This window comes from Brienomyrus brachyistius, chromosome 9, assembly GCF_023856365.1.
Source record: "Brienomyrus brachyistius isolate T26 chromosome 9, BBRACH_0.4, whole genome shotgun sequence".
Classification (NCBI taxonomy): Eukaryota; Metazoa; Chordata; class Actinopteri; order Osteoglossiformes; family Mormyridae; genus Brienomyrus; species Brienomyrus brachyistius.
This window is the reverse complement of record NC_064541.1, coordinates 15,970,456-15,992,873: the sequence shown is the minus strand read 5'-3', so window position 1 is coordinate 15,992,873 and position 22,418 is coordinate 15,970,456. Positions and strand designations below refer to the sequence as shown.

Genomic DNA, 22,418 nt, shown 5'->3' with positions numbered 1-22,418 from the left:
GGTCTGGGATTTTTTTTTGTTTTTGCTCCGTTTCATCCATCCATCCATTTTCTTATTTTCTTTCACATGGATCAGTCTCTTCTATGAGTGCCATGAGGGGTTGTTGTTAATATTTCCTCAGGGTGTAAGAAAGTTCTCCCATCTTTGAAGATTCCCACAAACCAACACTTCTCCCTCAATCACCTGCAATTCACAGGACCATCAAAATTCACGGATTTCACATGATATGCTGACATCAGATGTATAGTTTTTACATACATCCATCCATCCATTTTCCAAACCGCTTATCCTATTGGGTCGCGGGGGGTCTGGAGCCTATCCCAGAAGCGATGGGCACGAGGCAGGGAACAACGCTGGATGGGGGGCCAGCCCATCGCAGGGCACACTCACACACCATTCACTCTCACATGCTTTCCTACAGGCAATTTAGCAACTCCAATTAGCCTCAGTATGTTTTTGGACTGTGGGGGGAAACTGGAGCACCCGGAGGAAACCCCACGATGACATGGGCAGAACATGCAAACTCCACAACCACGTGACCCAGGCGGAGACTCGAACCCGGGTCCCAGCGGTGTGAGGCGACAGTGCTGACCACTGCACCACCATGCTGCCCCCGTGTAGTTTGTACGATCCAGTTTATTCCAGATTATTATTAAGCTCCATGCTGCTGGTCTTTCAGTCTTTTGTCAAGGCTCAACATTTTTGTTTCTAGCCAAAACCGCGTGTAAAGGTGCTGGTTGATTCATTTAAGAAGAGTAACTGCATCAGTGTATTTTATAGATGGATTACTGACTGTTTTTAGTTTTTCTTCCTACTTTGAAATGTTACTGGTGATTATGCCGTTTTACTGCTTTCAAGACATTTGCTTAGTCGGAATTGTTTCAGCGAAGCACCTAGTCATGTAGATGGCAAATGTTTAATAGTGTTGCTAAGCAACAATAAAAAAACAACAATTATTCTGAACAATTGCCCTTCACATAAAAAAAAAAATGAATACTTTTATAATGATATAATTATGTAAATAGGTTAGCAGGCCCTGTCAGAATGCTGGAGAGAGTCTGAGGTAAGACAAATTCTGCAACATGTAGCCCTGGTTGACATATTTTAATGAAGGAAAATAGATGTGCAGGACTATAAATGGCTTTGCTTTCATCTATTTTGTTTATTTCTGGTTGATTATTCTGTTTGAATGGCAATGAATGATCACAGTTTTTAAACTGCATTTGTTATGGTACCATACCGTGCGGATTTCCTGCAGCCCTGAGTTATCATTGAATATTTACGCCTATCTAGCAGATCTTTGCTGGCTTGTTAGTATATTACGGTAAAAGTATGACAGCATGAAGACACTGGCTACCAGATTCAAACGATTTCTCTGCACCGATATTAACTAGACGTGGCCGCCTTGCAGTACTTCTTCCCCCTGCAATTTATGTGTTGTAAAAATGTAAGAGTTACTCGTTTTCACTGCACTGTTGCACGTCAGTTGTCTGTTGTGTGATATTCTTGATGAACTCGGTGGCCAATAAAACACCTCGAGCCTTCAGTCTTGCATCTTGTGATGTGAGGGGGTTCTCAGGATATACGGAGAGGGCTGCGCCAGGCCATCTGGCATAGCGGTTATTATCTCGGTGGGCTGATGGTACGCGGAACAGCAAAATTTACCGTGAGCATCTGCAAAGTCCAGGACTGATTTTTAATCCTAGTCATATCCTGTACAGACTTCAAGTATCAATGTTTCACACTGAGATAAAGCCTCGAAAAACAACTGAATAATAAATCAATAAAATAACAATAATAGAAAATAAAACACACATATCAACAATTAGCACTAGAACTTTTATATGTAATTACACTACATATGTGGATTTCGGATTTGGTATTGCCTGGCCGTGGTGATTTGCCCACATTCGGTTTCTGCTGCATTGGACAGATTAATAATGAATGAGATGCTCTTTTGAAGGCACTAATCTGTATGCAAAATACAAAACATTTGAAAGGTTCCGCTCCGACCAGCTAAACCTCACCATTTCCGAAATTATATTTCTGTGCAGATCAGACTTCTGTCGTTGCCGTCCTTTGTCCTCTTCCCCCTGCTTGGACTTCCGTTTCTCAATCAGCATATCGGTATTTGTGCAGAATACGTGAAGCAGGTGAAAGGGGATACTGTCAGGTGTGTTGAATGTTGACCACACGCTGCCCAGAAAGTCTGCATATAGACCTATGTAATTAAAATGACGCAAATAGTTCTTGGTCTGAAGCAAAGAAGAAAAAAAGCTAAATAATGCTAAATATGCTGTATATTGAGGTAGTTGAATGACGGTGTACTGATATACATAATGTATTATTGTAGTTTATTAAAAGACGAATGCATTACTGTACGGCTGTGGTCTGTTAATGCGCAAGACACTTATTTAATATGAAGTTGCCAATTCAAATCTCACCACCAGGTGGTAGTGTTTGCTATAAAACTAAAGTTTGAATGAGCTATGTCAGTAGGAATGCATGTAAGGACTGGAACTGCACTCCATTCAAAAAAGATAAAACGATAGTTGGTACAGCATGTACTGTAGAGAATTATGACATTATGAGTCCCTGGAGAGCGACACTTGCTAAGCAATGCAAATGTAAGTGCTTCGCCTAAGAGGCGACAGCAGTTTACTGACATCACCGCCGAGCGTTATACAGCGCTTACAATAACCGAACGTACGCTGTCAGGCTCCCTCTACGGCTGAACAGCCATGGTCGAGATAATGACTATCGATAGCAGAATTTATTTCAAAGGAAAATTTAAACCTTTTGGAAGCCATATAGATATTTCAATGGGTACCACTCCTGCCTTAAACTCCCAGGACTGGTAAGCGTAGGATCGGAACCTGTGTGCGTGTGCGCGTGCGTACGTGGGTGTGTAGTCGTGTGTGTATAGTACATTCGTGGGGACCAAATATCTCCACAATGTGAGTAAAAAAAAAACTGTCATTTTTCACCTTTGGGGACATTTTGTCGGTCCATAAAAATCTGTGAATGCAATAAAAATAACTAAATGTGCCCGGAGCTTCCTGTTTTGGCTGCTTACGGTTAAGGCTGTCCTACTTGGGATCAGGGTTATGCCCATATAAATGAACGCAGAGCCCCCCAAAACATATAAGTACCTAATTATTATCCCCCCCACTTAGGCAGACCGAAATTTGACTGCGTGTGGGGGGTTTCTCTTGTTTTGTACTGGCATTGAAATAGTTGGTGTTCCAAAAGTGCCCTTAGTATGTGATTGCCTTTAAGTGACCTAGTGGCCTCCCATCTAGGCTGCGCCCTTGTGCCCTTCTTGATAGTGTCCTGAAAAAACATTAGTTTGGAAGCAACACATTTACCAGACATGCTCAGATATCCTGTAGACGGCTCTTACAATCAGTATTGCTGCTCATAATTGCTTTAACCACTTGCTGTATTTCCTGCGGTCTGAGGTGAGCAGAAAGTCCATTATCAATAATTTAAGTCGGGGATCTAAAGCTCTTCATAATGCATGACTGTGGTGCTGTCATGTAAAGTGTTGTTTGGCTGGGTTATAGGATGCTGTGGTTCTGAGCAGAACCCCATGGTCAGTAGAGTGGTTTCACCATTGGCCCCTTGAGCAAGGCCCTTAACCCCCCCCCCCGCCCCCGCCCCAGAAAAAAAATGTTTCAGGGACTGTGCCACTTTGGATAAATATATCTGCTAAATAAATTGTAATGATAAACGAGAAAAGTCCCCATCAACTTGTAAAATGCGTTAAAATCAGAGCTGGGCTTTGGGGTCTCCCCCAGTGCCGAGGGATTCATTTTTCTGATGAGGCAACCCCTACGAGAAACTGTCGGCCCACATATCCGTCGGCCTATGGGGAAAGGGTCTGGCGTGCCAGCTGACCAATCCATCCCTGGCTAAAATACGCGAATGCACTTGTACTGGGCATCTTTAATCTTGTCATCAGAAGAGCATTTCAATTGCATTATGTGGGGGGGTGAAACAACAGGAAAATACAATTGCTCCAACTTGCCAGTTAAGGAGAGGTCGTAGCGAGAGCCTGCCAGGCCGGAGAACGCCTCATCTTTTCCCCATGCCGCTCTCTGCGTTACTGCGTTGGCATAGAGGAAACGCAGCCAAAATTAAGCCATTCTGCTGGCTCTCTTTTCTCAGCCTATTTTCATCTCAGTCATGCCGGCACGATTTCTTTCCTCCTCCCATTTCCGACGGTTTTAAAACGTTGCACCAAAACCTGGCTTCATCATTCTCGCTGGCGGCCATTGTTTGGGTGACCTTTCCCGATTGAAAGCGCGCCGAGCGGCAGCTCTGCGTTGTCCCTAACATCGCGTGGTTTCTTTTTTATCATTATTAATATTGCGCACAGATCCATGAAATGCATTTGCAGCCGAGGCCGTCTGCAAAGTATTACAGATGCTGAGGGGGCAGGCTGTCTTTGTGCGGTTTTTATTTAGACCTGACTGAGGTGTAGGAAGCCTGGAGACAGGAGTGTGGTGTTTATTCTGCGAGCCTTACAGAGAAACAGGAACGGGTTGGCAGTGTCCATCGGCACCCTGACAGGGACTTACGGCTTAGAGGCCACAAGGGCGGAGTCGATTCATGCTCACGTTTTTAATCATTTGTTAACCCTGCTGTCAGCTCGACAGAACTGGACTGTCTGTACTGCGGATGATTAGTCTGCAGGGATGGTTTTCCTTTAGCCAGAGTCAGTGTCTCTGTTGTGATTTGTTGCATCGTAATTTTTAAGTCTGTGTGTGGCTCAGGCGGATAAGCCTCTGTGCCTGCGGTCAGAAGGTCACTGGTCCGTGGGCCGCTGAGCACATCCCTTAACCCCCCCCTCCCAGCTCTGTGGGTGCTGCTGCAGGTGGATCCCCTTGGCGGTCAAGCTTGCTCTCATCTACATATGTATCTGTGTATCATGCGGAGCAAGACGGGGTAGGCGAAAAGGGAATTCCCCTAGACGGGCCCCGATTCCCTGAGAGTCGGGAGGGAGCAAAAACGCGGACCCTCTGGGGGTCCCCGAGGACCGGTTTGAGAAACACTGAAATAAAATGTCATTATCATTATTATAATTAAAGACAGAATCTCTGAACCCGACAGGCAAGTACTCATGCTCTGCACTGGTTATGAGGTATCAGAGTTGCGAGATGAAAATCAAGAAATCCCTTTGCATAAAGATACCTATCCTTCTGATAGATGTGCTTCTTATACTTACTGATGAAAGCCACTATATTTCCAATCACAGGTTCACTTCCTTCTAAATACGAATTTGTGCACGTACGCTATAATTTATGAAGTGCTCTGCTCTTATTGATTTATTTATTGTAGCTGATAGTACGGAATCATTCCAGCACCGGTACTGTTGACTATGGCCGTCTGTTTTTCCTACACAGTGTTGTCTGTTGAGTGATTAGAGAGCATGAAAAGGCTTACGTGTTTCCTGCCAGCTTTTCTCTTCTCGATCCCACCTGCCTGCAAATGACTTGGAATGTGAGGTGAATGCAGAGAACAGCGCAATCAGTTTTGGAGTCTTTAAAAGGGCAAACAAATTACGGGCGTAATTACGAACCAGCGAAGACCGGGGCCAACCAGGAAGAGCGTCTGCATCCCGAGAGCGGAGCTGCGAACGGCAGCCCAGACGCAGCTGTCACCAGCCACTCGAAGAAAGAGGGGATGCGAGATGCCGAGGTGCTATCAGGGCTCCTGCTCAAGGGGAGAAGCCACTCATGAGCACCAAGAAATTAAAAGGAGAGAGATGAAACAGATATGGCAGATTTAGAATATGCCGGTAAGCAAAGAAATGGGAGCCTGGGGTTGCAAAGCAGACAAAAGCCTGACCTGAAAAACGGAGAGGTTACTATGGTGAAGAGAGCAGTATTCGCTCTTCACAGCAGAGAAGCGGGGTGACCATTATGGTCAGGCAAAGAGCGGGTACCTTGGCTACTGGCTCATTAGTTGCCTTTTAACCTCGATTTTAGTCGTTCCGAAGTCTGCATTTCCTGGTTGACCTTCCTCAGAGGAGCAATGATCTAATCCTTCCATTTTGTGGGATTTTACAGTTAGAATATGGCAACTCGCAACTAGGCTATCATCTGACCTGTGGGACTGTTACACGATAATGTCAACCAAGTCATCTTTCCTCACACAGTCAGTAAGGACGGCAGTCAAAAGAAAACTCAAGTTTACTGAAACATTTTGTCTGCTTATAGTGATACTTCACAGTATAGTTTTTTTTGGGCGGCTTTTCATTTCTCCTGGAACATGTAGCCAGTGAGTTTCAACAGCACACAATTAAGCTGGAACTTACAGAGGCTGCAGCAAAGAATTACAAATGACTAGGAGGCTGGTGAGCTAAATTTAATTGTAAATTGAGTGCCCCCAGGGTCAGGGCCCAGTCTCTGTGCTTGTCATCACCGGGTGCCAAACAAAGAACGTTTCATTGTAATAAATTACGATCCAATGCATAGAAAATAGGCTCCCCTCCTTGCAAGAAAAAGGATATTCGGCGTTACTAATTTTAAGAGCAGGCCCGAATGCAAATAGCTCACGAATTTACAATGAATATTTCGCCATTGCCTTCCCGAAACAGCCTTTCCACCAGAAGTGTCATTCGAATTCCGAAGGTGCCAGTGTTTTCCTGCACCTCTGCAGGGTATTTGTCCTGTGGCGTTGTCCATGTTAGCCTTCACACAATTTTATTTTTTATCACAATAACTCTTTGGACCACACGGACATGTTGGAACCACAAGGTAGGCCTGTGGGGGGTGGCGTGCCCTGGATTAGGACACGGTGTCTACAGTATGATCAGAAGGATGCCGGTTTGAATCCACACCGCCTACGATCAGAAGGATGGCTGTTTGAATCCACACCGCCTACGATCAGAAGGATGGCGATTTGAATCCACACCGCCTACGATCAGAAGGATGGCGGTTTGAATCCACACCGCCTACGTTCAGAAGGATGGCGGTTTGAATCCACACCGCCTACGATCAGAAGGATGGCGATTTGAATCCACACCGCCTACGATCAGAAGGATGGCGGTTTGAATCCACACCGCCTACGATCAGAAGGATGGCGGTTTGAATCCACACCACCTACGTTCAGAAGGATGCCGGTTTAAATCCACACAGCCTACGATCAGAAGGATGCCGGTTTGAATCCACACCGCCTACGATCAGAAGGATGCCGGTTTGAATCCACACTGCCTACGATCAGAAGGATGCCGGTTTCAATCCACACTGCCTACGATCAGATGGATGCCGGTTTGAATTCACACTGCCTACAATCAGAAGGATGCCGGTTTGAATCCACACTGCCTACGATCAGAAGGATGCCCGTTTGAATCCACACTTCATTACGATCAGATGGATGCCGGTTTGAATCCACACTGCCTATGATCAGAAGGATGCCGGTTTGAATCCACACTGCCTACGATCAGAAGGATGCCAGTTTGAATCCACACTGCTTACGATCAGATGGATGCCGGTTTGAATTCACACTGCCTACAATCAGAAGGATGCCGGTTTGAATCCACACTGCTTACGATCAGAAGGATGCCGGTTTGAATCCACACTGCCTACGATCAGAAGGATGCCAGTTTGAATCCACACTGCCTATGATCAGAAGGATGCCGGTTTGAATCCACACTGCCTACGATCAGAAGGATGCCGGTTTGAATCCACACTGCCTACGATCAGAAGGATGCCGGTTTGAATCCACACTTCCTTACGATCAGAAGGATGCCGGTTTGAATCCACACTGCCTACGATCAGAAGGATGCCGGTTTGAATCCACACTGCCTACGATCAGAAGGATGCCCGTTTGAATCCACACTGCCTACGATCAGAAGGATGCCGGTTTGAATCCACACTGCCTACAATCAGAAGGATGCCGGTTTGAATCCACACTGCCTACGATCAGAAGGATGCTGATTTGAATCCACACTTCCTTACGATCAGATGGATGCCATTTGAATCCACACTGCCTACGATCAGAAGGATGCCGGTTTGAATCCTGAGGTCAGCAAAGTGAATTCACCATCGCCCCCCTGAGCAAGGTCTTTAACCCCCACTTGCTCTCGGCAATGTCTTGCCCTGCTTTCAATTGTACATTGCTTAACATAAAAGTATCTGCTAAGTTAATAAATTGTAAATTATAATTACATACCCTGACACATGCCCTAATAATAGGACAAAATAAACATAGTATTGATTGCAAAATAACTTTATTGATGTTGAAAGTCACTCGCACGACAAAGGTACGTCCACAAGGCCCCTGGCACAGACTGGGGACACTGGGAATGAAGTCTGGCTTCCAGGGTAGTGTGTGGTCTCCCGGGATACAAACAGCGCATCAGTGTCATAGAATTATGATCCACGCCAACAAACAGCAAAAGAAATAAATTGCCTTTCTTTTTATTGTAAATAAAATAAAATACAATGCATACGTCCTTCCTGCAGCCCATGTTTCGGATTTGCATCTGTCGATTCCTGCCTACGTCGTATAATGAGCACATTTTCCCCGCCAGATCACATTTCCAGCTGCAAGGTGAGCATTTCGGCCTAAACGCGCGCGCGACCATTCTGGACACCTCCGCCGTGGAGATGCCACTAGGGAATGTCACCCCCTTTCGGAACAGAGCCCTCCCTTTAGTCCCGGCTGGCCTGAAGCTCTCACGCTGGCTCCCTGCCGTTCTGCCCTACCGGAATCAGCCTTTCGTGTTGTGCTGTCCGCCGCGTTAATCTAAGTGTAGCTAACGGTGCTCTGCCCACATGCAGGTCTCTGTGTCAGTGATACCGCTCAGCACTGTGTCATCCTACCTGTAGGGGAGCCAGTACAAGCAGCAGCGGGTTTATCTCATAGTGGACTGGTGTAAAGGGTTTTACAGTTTTCTTGAAGTGTTTAATTCGATCTATTGAAGCATTTCAGGGCTTTTGCATAGCAGATCAAAACAAAGAAGGTATCCTAGCACAAGTGAGTGGTAATTTGTGCAAAAAAAAATCCCACCACTTTATTTTAAGCAGCTGTTCCTGGGCCCCAAATCAATATTTATCTCTCAAGAATATTTCAATGTCCAGCACATTGAAAGAATAAACTCCTTTTTTTTCTCCTTTCAGATGCAGAAAACTGAGGGAACCAAAAAATAATAAATTGCTAGAGCATCGTGACAAGCTTGCTTGTGAGAGTCATTCTGAGGTGTGAAGCCAGGCTGCAGAGAACAGGATGTGATGTCAAACTCATCAAAATGCTGTTCCGCGGGAGCTACTGACATTCAGCCCCCTTTTCTTGCGGTCAGCTTTTGAAATGGTGGTATGAAATCCACGGTGAGCTGTCGCCGTACAGAGCAGCTTGCTCTCAGCGTTAACGTAAGGGTCTGAGTTATGCTAAACTGTAATGAATTCTGGGTGTTTATCATACTTTTTAGTTGTAAGCAGCTGTATGATGTAGGGATGCATCTACACAACAGTGAAACAGTGGGTATATCTTAAATATCTTGATGGAAAAGGAGATTTCGTTAGCTTTTGAAAAACAGCTGACTAATTATCATTTTAATTCTCACTATCTCCACTGTGTTACATTCCAGACAGAGAAAATCACAATATTGTAAGCCCGAAATATCTACTATTCTTTAACTTGGCAAAACAGTAGAATAGAATAAAACACATTCTTTTAAAATTTTCACTATGACCAAATCAAACATTTAGGCACTATTCCACAAAACACATTTCTAAGATCAGATTTAGGGTTTATTACTGGTGGTCAGCCTTTACTCAAAGCTGGCAAATTCAGAGCAAATACAGTTGATTGGAATGTACAATTATAACTACTCGACACTTAGCCTCAACTTCATATAGATACTTTATGTTCTATACCTACGTCTGTTCTGCTTGACTTTTTTCTCGAGTTGGAACATCTTTGCGAGATAATTATTACATCATTTAAGACATTATTTTTATTATCTTGAATTACTATAGAAATATAGAGAACATCCAGGCAATGGTGTAGGAAACAAAAATGGTAAGTTATCAGATGGTTACAATATATTGCTTTGCTGTAGTGTGTTTATGATGCTGATTCGTCAAACAGAGCGTGTGACTAAATTAACGCTCCTTATGGTCATTCAAACAGTAACATCATATGACACTTGGAAGAACACAAATTGATCTCTTAATAAATGGTGTTCTCATATATGATCTATATATACACACATATATATGCCTATATATGTGAACATTGATATTCATAATTATTTAATGCTTGTTTAACACGGTCCAAGGACTGAATCACACATTTGAGTGTAACAGCTGAATGATGTGTAATTCAGTCTTAGATCACGTCAGATCACATTCTGCACAGTATTCCCTTGGGAGTACAATTTACCTGCTTTATTCATAATCAGCAAACATTCATTCAGCATCCCTTCACAGTCCACATACTAGGTACTGATTTTTGCACCGTTATGGAAACCCTAGATCATCATCCAATTGATATCAAACTGACAACAAAATGTATATAACTGGACCTTTTATGTCACTCAGATTTTAAGCTTTTAAAAATATTTTCAGTGACCGATTAAGTAATTGTACATTTCTAAACACTTGGTTTCCAATTTGGTTGTTGTTTCAATCCTAAAGCTTAATATGTATATTAAGACCTACAAACATTTCACAGCCCAAACCACACAGCCATATTTCACCTGATCTGATGACTGAAACGTAATCTAAGATACTTTAGTGCATCAAAACGTACATTAAGTTTCACACAAGAATGTTGGATAATATTAAGACATTTATAACAAATCGAGCAAAAGCTGTAAGGCTCCAATGCTTTTCTGTTCACTAGCCTCCTCATTTGGTGTAGTAAACATAAAAAAATGTATGACTAACGTTTATATATTGTAAATCCTTTACCTTTTGTCAGATGATCTGGTCGGCCATTTTATAACTGGCATACAAAAATATCTCTGTATAGGTCAGTTGTAATATTCTAGTACAGCACAACTACAGCAATTCAGCACTATATCTTACAGCACTTACATGGAATATTTCCTAGAGACAGAAATATTTCGAGAAATGAATATTCCTGAAACATCCCGTTGGGTATATTTCAGAGAACGTCCCGTTAGCTGAAAAATTGACTCTTTGTTTTGGTCTCCTGACTTTTCAGTTTTCAGAACATCTGAAATGTGTTTAACACCCCCTGTCCTACAACAAATTACTTCAGTAGCTTTTAGATTTTTGGATTTCTTTACCCACTTGTTTTTGGTTTGCATGACATTGTTTCTGTCAAATTGGAAAGGAGCACTTTACATCCAGAGTTATAATCAGTAAGTTATAAATACTTGATAAAGCAGCACAGAATATTGCACATGTACATCTTATATATAAATCACACATAATTTCATAGGGAGATACAATATTTACATCATACCTGTACTAAAACCTATCATATCATCACAATCATCGTAAATGTGCGTTGACTTAGGAAGGTTGTTTATATTCTATTTTTCTTTTGATCCATTTTTTCTATCAGTTCATATATCAGTCCTGTGTGGCTCTGGCATACATGCTAAATTTCTTTGGAATTTTGAGATAGGTAAATTGCACTTCAGTCAAATTAATAAATATGTCCATTAGAAAATATACTTAATCATTCGGTCTTCCTCTAAAAAGTTTGGGCATGGTTAAAGTATAAAGGTGAAACACAATGAATTCGAGTGAAGTTTTACAATAATCATGGAATATTAACGAAGAAATGTTTACTAGTATCGGTAATGGCCTACTGTATAAATAAAGAATGTAGAGCATATGAAGAAACAGATATTCATGTGGCGTGATCATTTCGAATTAAAGATCACTATTAACTACTGCTGTGTTTCACTCGCCTAAAGGGAATAAATACCGTAACTGATCATCAGCCGGCAAAAAGGGTGTTTTACCTTTTTTTTTTTTAGATAGGAGAGAGGACGCATCTCTGCCAACAATTCATTAACACACACCGTTCTGTTTGGTTCAATTTATATGAGCGTTGGTGTTTCCTCTCGCTCCGACCTACATGCAGTGTGTGTGAATTCACACGAAGAGCAAGTGCAAAATTCTTCTGTTTTCGAGAAGAGGGGCTAGAAAACTTAAGCCGAAGTGGACTGGGGTAAATAATCAGAAGAGGCTGGAACGCAGCATCTGCCTGCGACAACGTGGCGATACCGAAGGCTCGGAGCCGCACTGCACAAAAGAGCAGCGCTGCCAAGCAAACTGGGTCACCGTGGCTGAAGGAAACAAGTCGAGAATCTGCATTAGCACAAAAACAGGACCTACCATCTTCAGAAGGAAAAGCAGCTCTGGGTCTGAGAAGCACGGAATAATATTTAGAATGAATGGTTAATCTCTACTTTCAGTTGACGGGACCTCAATCTCAGCCACTTGATTTTGATGTCCCTAAGCCCGCCCCACCCCCACCCACAAAAACACTTCCCTGTTAAGGTTCAGTCCTTTCTCCCAAACCGCTTCAGTCCCCAGTAAACTCTATCACCTTCTCGGCCAGGATCTCCTGAAAGGTGGACAGCTGCTTCATCTGCTCCGTCTGCATGGAGTGTCTTCTCATCAGTTTCTTCTTCATCTTGAAGTCGGGCCCGCGCTTCGGAGAGGAGGGGGCCACCGGCACCAAGATCTTGTGCCCTGAATTGATCGGGGAAGTGGGCTTCCCGTTGGCCCGGATGTCGGGGATGGGCCGCTGGGGGTTGACGTTGAGTGGAGGCAGGAAGCCAGGCCGGGTGTGAGAGATGTGGTCTAGGAGGAGGGTCCCAGACCCTCGGCGCTCCAAAAGCCCCGTTGGCCGGCGGCGCATGGTGATTGGAGACACGGAATTGGGGATGCTCTCCAGAGACTCCCGGGAAGAGCTGGTGAGCAGGGAGAGCGGTGAGGCGTTGTACTTGCGGCGCTCGACCGACACGCGGCCAGAATCTGGAGAACCCGGGATGGACTCGGGGCACAGGTGCGTGTCTGATTCGTAATGCTCCATCCGGGTTAATTTGGGATGGGCTAAGGCCCGGATAGTGACTGGAACCTGCCCAGCTGTCTCTTGGGATTCGGGTGCGGTGTTCCTGCGGTACAGTGTCTGGTGCTGCTGCACCTTGTCGGCCCAGGATGACCCACAGAGGGCAGCACAATCCTCAGAGCAAGAGCGGTCAATGAGTTTCGGGGAGGAGGGGTCATGGGTCTCGATGCTGTGCCTACGGGATAAGGGGGGCCTTCCGGGGCCGGAGATAGACAGGCCGTTAATCTCCATCGTCACTCGCTCTTCTTCCTGCAGCTCCCCATCTCCCCTGTCCTTAGCGACCCCACTTAGCACCGATGGGGCCACCAGCCCCCATGGTTCTGAGTTTAACCGTTTAAGCAGCTTGCGTGGGGGGGGCCTCTTCTCTCCGGGGGGTCGAGTGGAAGGCAGAGGTAAAGCCGGTGTAACGGCAAAGTTGAAAATTCCTTCTTCCTCCTCCTTCTCGGTTCCTGGGGAGGTGGACGTGCGGATCTCCACCTCAGAGGGGGACATACAAGAAACTGGGGTGAGCTTGTCAACCACTCCTGGGGAGGGGGGCGAGTTGAGGTATTGCCTGGTCTTTTTGGTGCCCGATGGAGATGTGTCGGTGGTGATTATAATGACCTCCTTGCCTTTAGCCTTGCAGGCATCCAGAAGAATCTGCAGGGTTTCTCGGTCGCCTTTGTTTATGGCGTGAACCAAAGCTGAGGATCCGGAATAGTCTTTGAGGCTGGGGTCTGCCCCGTACTCCAGGAGCAAAGCCACCACCTCCTTACCGGCTTGCTCGGCACACGCGTGCATCAAGGCCGTCCGCCCAGTCTTGTCGGGGATGTTGGGATCGGCTCCCTTCTCCAGGAGGTAGCGCACCATTTTGTGGCGGCTCTGGGGGTCCTCGTAGCTGGCTAGGCAGGCTGCAACAACGGGGGTCTCGCCGCGCTCGTTACCCTCATTGATGTAGGCGCCCCCTTCAACCAGGAGGCGGGTCAGACGCAGCTTGCCCTGGAAGACGGCCTTGAGGAGGGCGTTGCCCTCGGCATGCAAGGGCCCTCCGTCGCTCATGGTGCCCTCACCTCCTCCTCCTGCCCTTTGTTTCAATGCACCATTAGCATCGTGTGGAACAGCGGTCAACCTGGAATAAGATACAGGAGAAAAATGGCCAGTCCAAGTATGCTTCAATCGTTTCCCGGACCTGTTGTATCTTACACCCAATGAATAAATACATGAATCGCTTTTCGCCTTTTTCATTGACCGCAAACTTGTCCCAAGCAGTCAAACAGCAAAAACTGTAACAACGTTAAGCGTGACAAAGAGTTTTTCTTTACGCAGGGCAGCACTGCAGTGTGCGCTCCCGTTAGCTCACATCGATTTCCTACATCACCTGGAACACGACATCATGTGAGAGGGATCTACGTACGTCCTGAGGGATGCATTAGATGTCATCGCTCCTAGAAATGAATCTATAGTCTTTAAAGTGGAGGGAAACACAGAAGTGAGGAAGGGTATAGTGTGGTAAAAAGCCACTTTGGGTGTCAGGACTGTATCGGACAGATGGGGAGGAAGAAGGGAAAAGTGCAGGCTGGTAAGCATATCCTGGTGAACAGCACGTTAGCCTCACCGCTAACACGCGAGACGTTGGGCTGAAATTCTCACAGGACAGGAACAGGAACCATCAGCAGTTGGGCTTGTTGGCACTTTCTGCACACGGTTGAGCCGGCAATTAGGGTCGCAACCCTGGAAACTGAGTAATGGATCCCCAGTGACCCAGCAATAGCATGAACCCCCCCCCCCCCCCCCCCCCCGCCCCCCCCAGCCACCATTGTCACCTCACCGCTTCGCTCTAGAAGGAAAACACTTCCACAAGATGAAGCGAGGAGCTAAAATTAATATGCGCCAAATTTAGGCAAACGCATGATTGGCAAGTTTAGTCACGCGTCAAGCCGAAAGCGAAAACACATCGTGAACCTGAAGAAATATACCTTGTGGTTCCATTACACCCAACAATGAAAACACTGGCATATGAAAAGTCAGATATAGATGTTTTCTTTAACTAGAGCTTATGGGACAGGCTTGTGGACTGGATGTGTATGCTGACAGGAATTAGGAGAAGGTAACGAGTGTGGACCGGAACACCAGTCATGATAAATGACACAAGGTGCACATTTACTTCATTGATTAAGAAATCCATTATTGTGATAATCCGTTCATTGTAAAATCTACCCCCTGAATTAGGCACAAATGATTTTTAAATTTACTCCTTAGTTCTTTAGTCAATATGAAACTTCTTGCTTTGATTGCGTTATTAAATCTCAAAATGCCATTGCCAGTAATTTAAAAAAAGCACTTCCAATTTTCTTAGAGACAAAGAATGTCAGTTTAAATGTTAAGAACAGATAAATATCTTCAGTAAACCTAACTGTACGTCTGAACAGTATCTAAGTGTTATAGTTTGACCAGTTTGGTCCTCTTAGGAGTCTCAGAAAAATCATTTTAGCTATCAGCTCTGAATGGTTACTCCATGAATTTAAAATACTCTACGAAGATACATCTTTTAGTGTCAATAACAAATTTGCATCTCATTACGATCTTTTAGCATTCATACACTTAACCATGCGAGATCTTCATCAGTCCACAGTTTTAATGTCTACTAACATTTTCTTTTTACTGAGACTTACTGGATAATGCTTCTGTTGCAGATGTGTCTGGTGGGACCTCCTTGAATGTTCTGAGATTCTTTATTGCTTTATTCCAGGGTTATAGTACCTGAATATGGTATTCTAGTTGTGATATTCTACAGTTCTTGTATTCATTTAGAGTAACAGAGGGAAAGACCTCAGCCTTTTTTCAGGCAAGAGAAGCTGACCCAACACGTTGGGTATAAATACTGGTTGAACATAAGCTGGAAACTTAATAAAATGAGTTATTAGGAGATTCACACATGTTGTAAATCTGAAATGCATCTTCTAGGCTCGGGGTCTACTAATCCATCTTCTCTCCTTCTCACTGTGTGCTAGTTCAAGTTTGATTGGTATCTGCTTGAGTCATCAGTCAGTGCAAATTCAACTTGAGCTGTTTAAACACACAACAAAATGTCCTTGTTGAACCGCAGGTTCCGAAAATGTCAAACATTTTATGGAACAAGCAATCATGTGGCATTTTTTTATACTGGGATAAAGATTACTCTGCAGTAAAACACGGTCAAAATTCAGCCTCTATTCACTATGGATTTATAAGTGATACTTGTATAATTGAATAAATATTATGAAAGTGATAAAACATCGAAACACAAAAAAAAAAAATAGTCCCAATGAACAAGATAATTATCGTTTCCTCATGTGTTTGAAATTGTACAGTCTGCAGCACTGTGGAGCAATCAAGGTTAACCGTGGTTCTCTTTATCCACCATTAACATGTTATCGTCAAGGCAACCAGCAATAAACCTGTAATCCATATCTTCTTAGCAGCCCAGAGAGACGGGAAGATCAACAAACACATGGCTACCAGCACCAATTCTACATTAATACCCTGTTCAAAAAGCTCTGGTACTTTCCTACATTTCTGCTTACTCCTCAATGTTATCAAAGTTGCCACAATACTTCTTGTTAGGCTGGAAGGGGAAAAATAAACCTAAACTTGAATTTTTTATTTTTTTTTCAGAAACTAAAAAAGGAAATACTGCAGTCCATTTAAAACAAACAGGACAGCCGAGCGGGAAGGGAAATACTAGCTGGTACCTACTGAGAAAACCTCACTCTTGACAACTTACAGACTACATACTGGCGAGGATATGAGGGGCGGGTCTTATACGTGCCGTGGCAGCTGGTTTTTCAGAACCTCATAAATATTAGAGCTTAGCAAGGTGTGGTTAGTCCGAGTTACGGAGATGAGGGCACCACAGACCTTGTAGCTGGAGGATCGGAAGAAGCATGGGTCAGATCTCAATTAACGGTGATGAAGAGTGATCATGATTGAGGGCAGCACTGAAAGCCCCTTAAAGACATTCCTATTATCTTCAGTCACTGCATATATGAACAACTGACTACAGATTCTGCCGTGTGATGGATCAGCAGCCCATCCAGGCTGTGCCCTGCCTTACGTCCACTTCCTAGGTTAAACTCCAGGCTCCTCTCTTCCCTGTATTGGATAAGTATACTGGAAGATGGACGGATGGGTGAATACGGATTTTGTCTAATGAGTATTTATTGGGCATTGGACACAGAAAAGTATCTGATTGTGTTAATTAACTTGTTTTTTTTTCCTGCTCAGTGACAATGAAATTACGGGCATTTCTTCCTCATTGTTAGTTATAGCCGCCCCGATTCTGGGGGGGACTGCGGTCGGGGGCTGGCAAAGGAATGAGGCAGAAGCATGTGGCCATGAGACCGCAGCCCCCGGCGCTGTGTGGGAACCCCCCCCCCCCGCATCTAACACCGGCCGCCTACAGCAGCGATGCAGCCTTGGGCTCCTTATTAGCGATTCTCTGCGATTCTGCGCAGCGCCGGCGAGCCCGATGCACGGCCCCGCGTGTGCCGACGCATGTCCGGGACGCGGACATGTGCCCATGGTGTCTGCGCGGCCCTCCCCACCGTGACGGAAAATGGGGGGGTGGGCCACCTGACCTCTTTCAAGGCTGGGAAACTGGTCCATGGGGAGCCAGAGGCAGATTAAGACTGGGAGAGTCCTAGAAAAAGGACAAGGAAAGACGATATTATACATGGTGTCATGGGGGTCACTGCATGTCCAAATGATCCAGAGATATTGTGTATTGGAGTCATTCAACTGCTATCTAAGCTACTCTCCTTCTCCCTTATATTACAAGGTGCCATAGATTTTTCACCACTGCTGTTTTACTATAAGCTCCTCACTTGAAATTGGTTTGAACAGCACAGTGTGGAGCAACAGGACATCACAGCTGTAAGGATGCGACAGGACCACGCAGTGACCTCAAGCTTCTCAAAACCAGCTCCACACTGCAGGTGACCTCTGACCCTAAGTGTCCGCTAAGAAACATGCAAGCAGCTTCAGTTTAATGCTTAATGTTTCAGTTAAACTGCCCATACAGATTATTATTATATAAAGATTGTTAAAAAATAAATAAAGTATTCGGAATGCCACCTTTGGTGACTGGATGGGCAAAAGTAGATCATTACAAAACATAATCACATCAACTTAATCTGCCAGTTGGTTACTGGCTCATTTTAGCCAGTAAAAATACACTTTTTAACTGCTTTATTCGCAAATGCATATGAATAATAAATCAAGGCACTGAAGAAGATTATTCTTTAGTCCTCCATATATTTCGCATCGCACTCTTTCTCATTTCATATACATCAATCTTTAAATCTCTGACTGCATTGTAATAGCTGTCCAAATTACAGCGAATGCATAGGCAGCAAAGGTAATTTGTTGGGGTCATTCCAGAATGCATTCGTGAATTCCAATCCAAATCAGGAAGTGGAACTGGAGTTGGAATTTAAATCAGCCTGAAATTTGAATTCAATTCCAATTCTGATCCCAATATTTTTTTTTCCTGATCCCAACTTCGACTTCCTGATTTGGACTGGAATTGATGAATGCATCCGGAATGGCCCCAACTCCAGTGCAGTGCATCACCTTGACTATTCAAGAAATAACCTGGAGGAGAGCAGATAGATTTTTTAAAACATAAATCTGTAATACACATCCTTCCATTTTAATCCTTGTCTTTCCCGCGCACCCACCCCATGCACTTCATGTCTAATAGCTTTCAGGTGATTCCAGTGACTTCAGACCCCTTGCAGTTTCTCGAGGAGGCAGGAGAGGGCAGAGACACTGTCAGAAATGACCAATCACCCTCCAGAATCTCACGGCCTGCCGCCAATCTCATTAGATTACACGCTATCATGCATATGCATGGGACTCTGTGCCTCGCGGAAGACACTCGCCACTGCGCCCAAGTCAAGTGTGACCCCCGTCGCTACGATTGTTCCCCCTGATTGCCGATCCCGCCCAACTGTCGAGGGCGAGCAACACCTCGCTGTGTTCTGAGATAGTGGCAGCAGCCGTCATCCCAGACTTGGTGGTAGCTTGCAGAGATTCCCAATTTTATCTGGGTAATACGTATATCACAGCTATTAATAAACGGCTAGTTTATGGACTTACTGGATTTTTTTGCGAGTCTGTGTACGAGGGGCTGGCCGGCACTGATGGGCTGTTTTTGTCCGTCCCTTTGTCTTCTCCTGTCATGCAATGTCACAGATCTTCAGATCGTATCCTTGCTGAAAGCCCTAATCCTTTCGTGCCTCCAAGCCCTCGCACACGTAACAGATGCGCTCCTCATTCTGATGGGTCCAAGGTCTTCGTCTCCCATTGAAAACGGCCTCTCTAAAATAAACACAGTGGCCAGCCTCTCGGATATTTCATACTCTGCTAATCGTGACTGGTTCCCTTCCACGAGACACGACTGAGGGCTCACAATCGCACTACCCAGCCTCAAGGCCTCTCGAGAGTTCAGTTATTAAGCTAAATTTCTGTGAAGGTCTAATGTGGTTTCCGCGAACACAGACAATTTAAGCAAATGATGGGTCACCAAATAATATAGTGCAGCTTCAGTCTATTATTTCCCTATATTACTACCTGTCTTGATTCTGCATACTGACTATAGTTATTATTGTCAGTGCTGGTGGATCACAAGATCTCAACACCTAAAAGGACTAAACAAAGTCAGGACATTACAGATAAAGAAACTGAGACTGTTAGACACAGAGGTGTCTTCATTTGCTGTATTCCTGCAGTATGAACAAGGCAGAACACAATCTAGTACAGCAAAGTCACTACCAATCTTCTTGCGAGTCAGTGTCCAACGAGTCAGTGTTGAACTTGAGCTCGTAAGGGATGTTGGCTGGCAGTTGTTTGATTAGAAATACAATTCAATTTAAGTGTTTTTTATTTATTTATTTACTTTTGCTAGGTCTGGTTCCTGGCCAAGGCAATTTTGAGATAACGGTGACCGTGGTCTTTAGAAATATTGGAGATTATGATCAAACCAGCTAAATTATCGACCTTTCAAATACCTAAGGCTAAACCTCTTGCCTGAACTACAGGGTAAATTCTGTCATAATAAATAAAGATATGGACATTCAATGTAATAAAATGTAATTGTGAATTTTAAACAGTAGAAAGCCAATAACTGACTTGCATGAGTCATATGTGGCGCTGTCCATGGTACTAACGCCGTTCCGTATCCTAGCACTGCACGCAAAGGTGTGATATAATGCACCTTTAAACAATGCTGGATTTCAGAAATCCGGGTGAAGTGAATAGAGGAATTGCTACATAAATAATGTATGCGTTCATTTTATGAATAGTGCCGGTTGGTTGACATTTCAGGAGAAAAAATCAGATATTCAAATGATTGCTTCCATCTCAAGCCAGATAAAAGTTCCTCAAAAAAAAGGTACATAAAACGCGCTGGAGACCTGGAAGATTTCGCCAAAACAAGCTGAACTGCGCATTGACGTCTCGCTTTAATATATTTATGGTGAGCACCAACTGGGCCCTTTTTTTACCTTACTAACAAATAAGTTGTACGGTACATTTATTTCCCGTTCCAGAAATAGTCGCGGCCGTCGCCTGCATTCGTCCGTATGTCTCACAACATTTCGAAATATTCCACCATAAGACTGTCGCTCAGTTATATAGCAAATCCTCGCTGTGCTCGCTATGTATGTCGAACCGCAAGGACCGCAATGAAGCCGCGCAGCCTTTAAGAAACAGCTTATTTTAAATTAGTTTCTGCGCACCTTCTGTCGAAATGTCAAACCAGACAGTGCAATTGGAACATCAAAATTAATATTACTGACTTAAAGCGTTCTCTAGAAAATATAACGTAGAAATGAGAGCTTTAAAGTGGATTGTATCTCATGTTAATAATTAATCAGGGAACAGGCGAAACTATGTTTATAGCAGAGTACTTGATTGCAGTAGCCCTTGGATTATAATGAAATGAACACCAAAAAATGCGCATTATAGATGGCTGGATTATCCTATTTCTGAGCTAGTGAGAGAAGCGTTGCTATGCAGAGTGCGCTTTTAAGTATTACCCAAGTCAAACCGTGTTGACTGCACCTTTATAATTTCCATAAATTGCTGTCGGAGCGTTTTCCTCAAAGTTAATTCTAAAGACTAATGATAATGATTCTGACCGGAATGCAATAAGTTGCAGGAAATAGTATCATCGCCTTAGTGCGGCATTCTTCCGCTGCATATTTACAGAATTTTGAAATATCATCAAAATTAACTATGTTGCATAGCGATTGTTTGATAATGTACAGCGAATACTGTAAGTCGACTATTCAATAAACTTAAAGCAACTTATATGATCAGTATCAGGCTGGTGATTTAAACATTTACAAACAAAATGTAATGGCTAATGGTTAACCCCTTACCTTGCGTACGGTTTGTTTATTATAAAGGTTCCACGGATCGACAGCTCATCCCCCCTCAAGTACAGCTGTAGTCAGTCAAGTATTCCGCAGCTATTCCTATTTGACAGTGTTCTGCATTTAGCTTGCTTACCCCCTCCCCCATATCTCTCTAGCGACCGCGAGTTTCGGGCAAGACGGGTACCGTCGCTGCGGGGGTGGGGAGTGGGTAGTTAGGTGCCAGAGAGAACTAACGCCATCCCGCTCTGTTCCGACGATATGAAGGCACGTGGCTGACTGCATGCAGACGACAGGAGTCTGAGGGTGCATAGGGTTTATATTAAGATACGAGGAAGGGTCTGCACCATCGGATAGAAAACATCATCCTTCGAGATTCCGTGTGGTGGTTAATGGCTGTTGACGCGCTGAAGAAAGACGCTTCCTCTCCAAATGGAACGTTTGCAGATCTCCCCAGAGAATGCCGGGGCGTTAGGCTTAAGTCGCTAATCAGTTACATCATATAAAATTATTCTCGAAATATTTTATATTTGGAAAATGAACGTTTTACTGGGCAAATAGATAAATTTGATCAGTGATGGGTTTGCTGGGTCATTCAAACAATGCTGGGAATCAAGTCTTGTTAATTTTTTTATTATTTCTGAGTAAAATTGAAGGGTTGAGCACTGCATAAACTAGTTAACAAAAAGACGGTTATACTATAGTATGCTGCATAGAGGACTTAGCATCTCCATGAATGCATTTCATCTTAAGGAGATGAAATTATTTCTTAGCACAGTAACTGGCATGTATTGGTTAAACTAGGCTTATGGTACGTGCATGTCATACACTTGGATTATGTTTGTGTGGGTGTGTCATGATTGGAGTGACTCTCCTCCACGCATTCACTTTAAAAGCAGGTTTATTTCTCACTTATGGATCCCCCCCCCCATCTATTTTTGTCCATGTCCTTTG

The 22,418-nt window shown here is 44.1% G+C and overlaps 1 protein-coding gene across 2 annotated transcripts; it reads right to left on the bottom strand.

Moving 5' to 3' along the window:
- Window positions 1-8,222: 8,222 nt before the first annotated feature.
- Window positions 8,223-21,785, bottom strand: LOC125749616 (ankyrin repeat domain-containing protein 34A). 2 transcript variants are annotated; one of them, XM_049027040.1, is made up of 3 exons: window positions 21,471-21,785; window positions 19,186-19,407; window positions 8,223-14,176 (listed from the first exon to the last, which is right to left on the bottom strand). In XM_049027040.1, the coding sequence occupies exon 3, from the start codon at window positions 14,104-14,106 to the stop codon at window positions 12,520-12,522; it is 1,587 nt and encodes a 528-aa protein (XP_048882997.1). In that variant the 5' UTR covers window positions 14,107-14,176; window positions 19,186-19,407; window positions 21,471-21,785; the 3' UTR covers window positions 8,223-12,519. The 2 variants fall into 2 exon arrangements, with proteins under 2 accessions (XP_048882997.1, XP_048882995.1); XM_049027038.1 differs by lacking the exon at window positions 19,186-19,407.
- Between the last annotated feature and the right edge of the window lie 633 nt (window positions 21,786-22,418).

What these genes read in the sequence shown, in the direction of transcription:
- LOC125749616 (XM_049027040.1), bottom strand. Translation starts at nt 14,106, where the DNA reads ATGAGCGACGGAGGGCCCTTGCATGCCGAGGGCAACGCCCTCCTCAAG.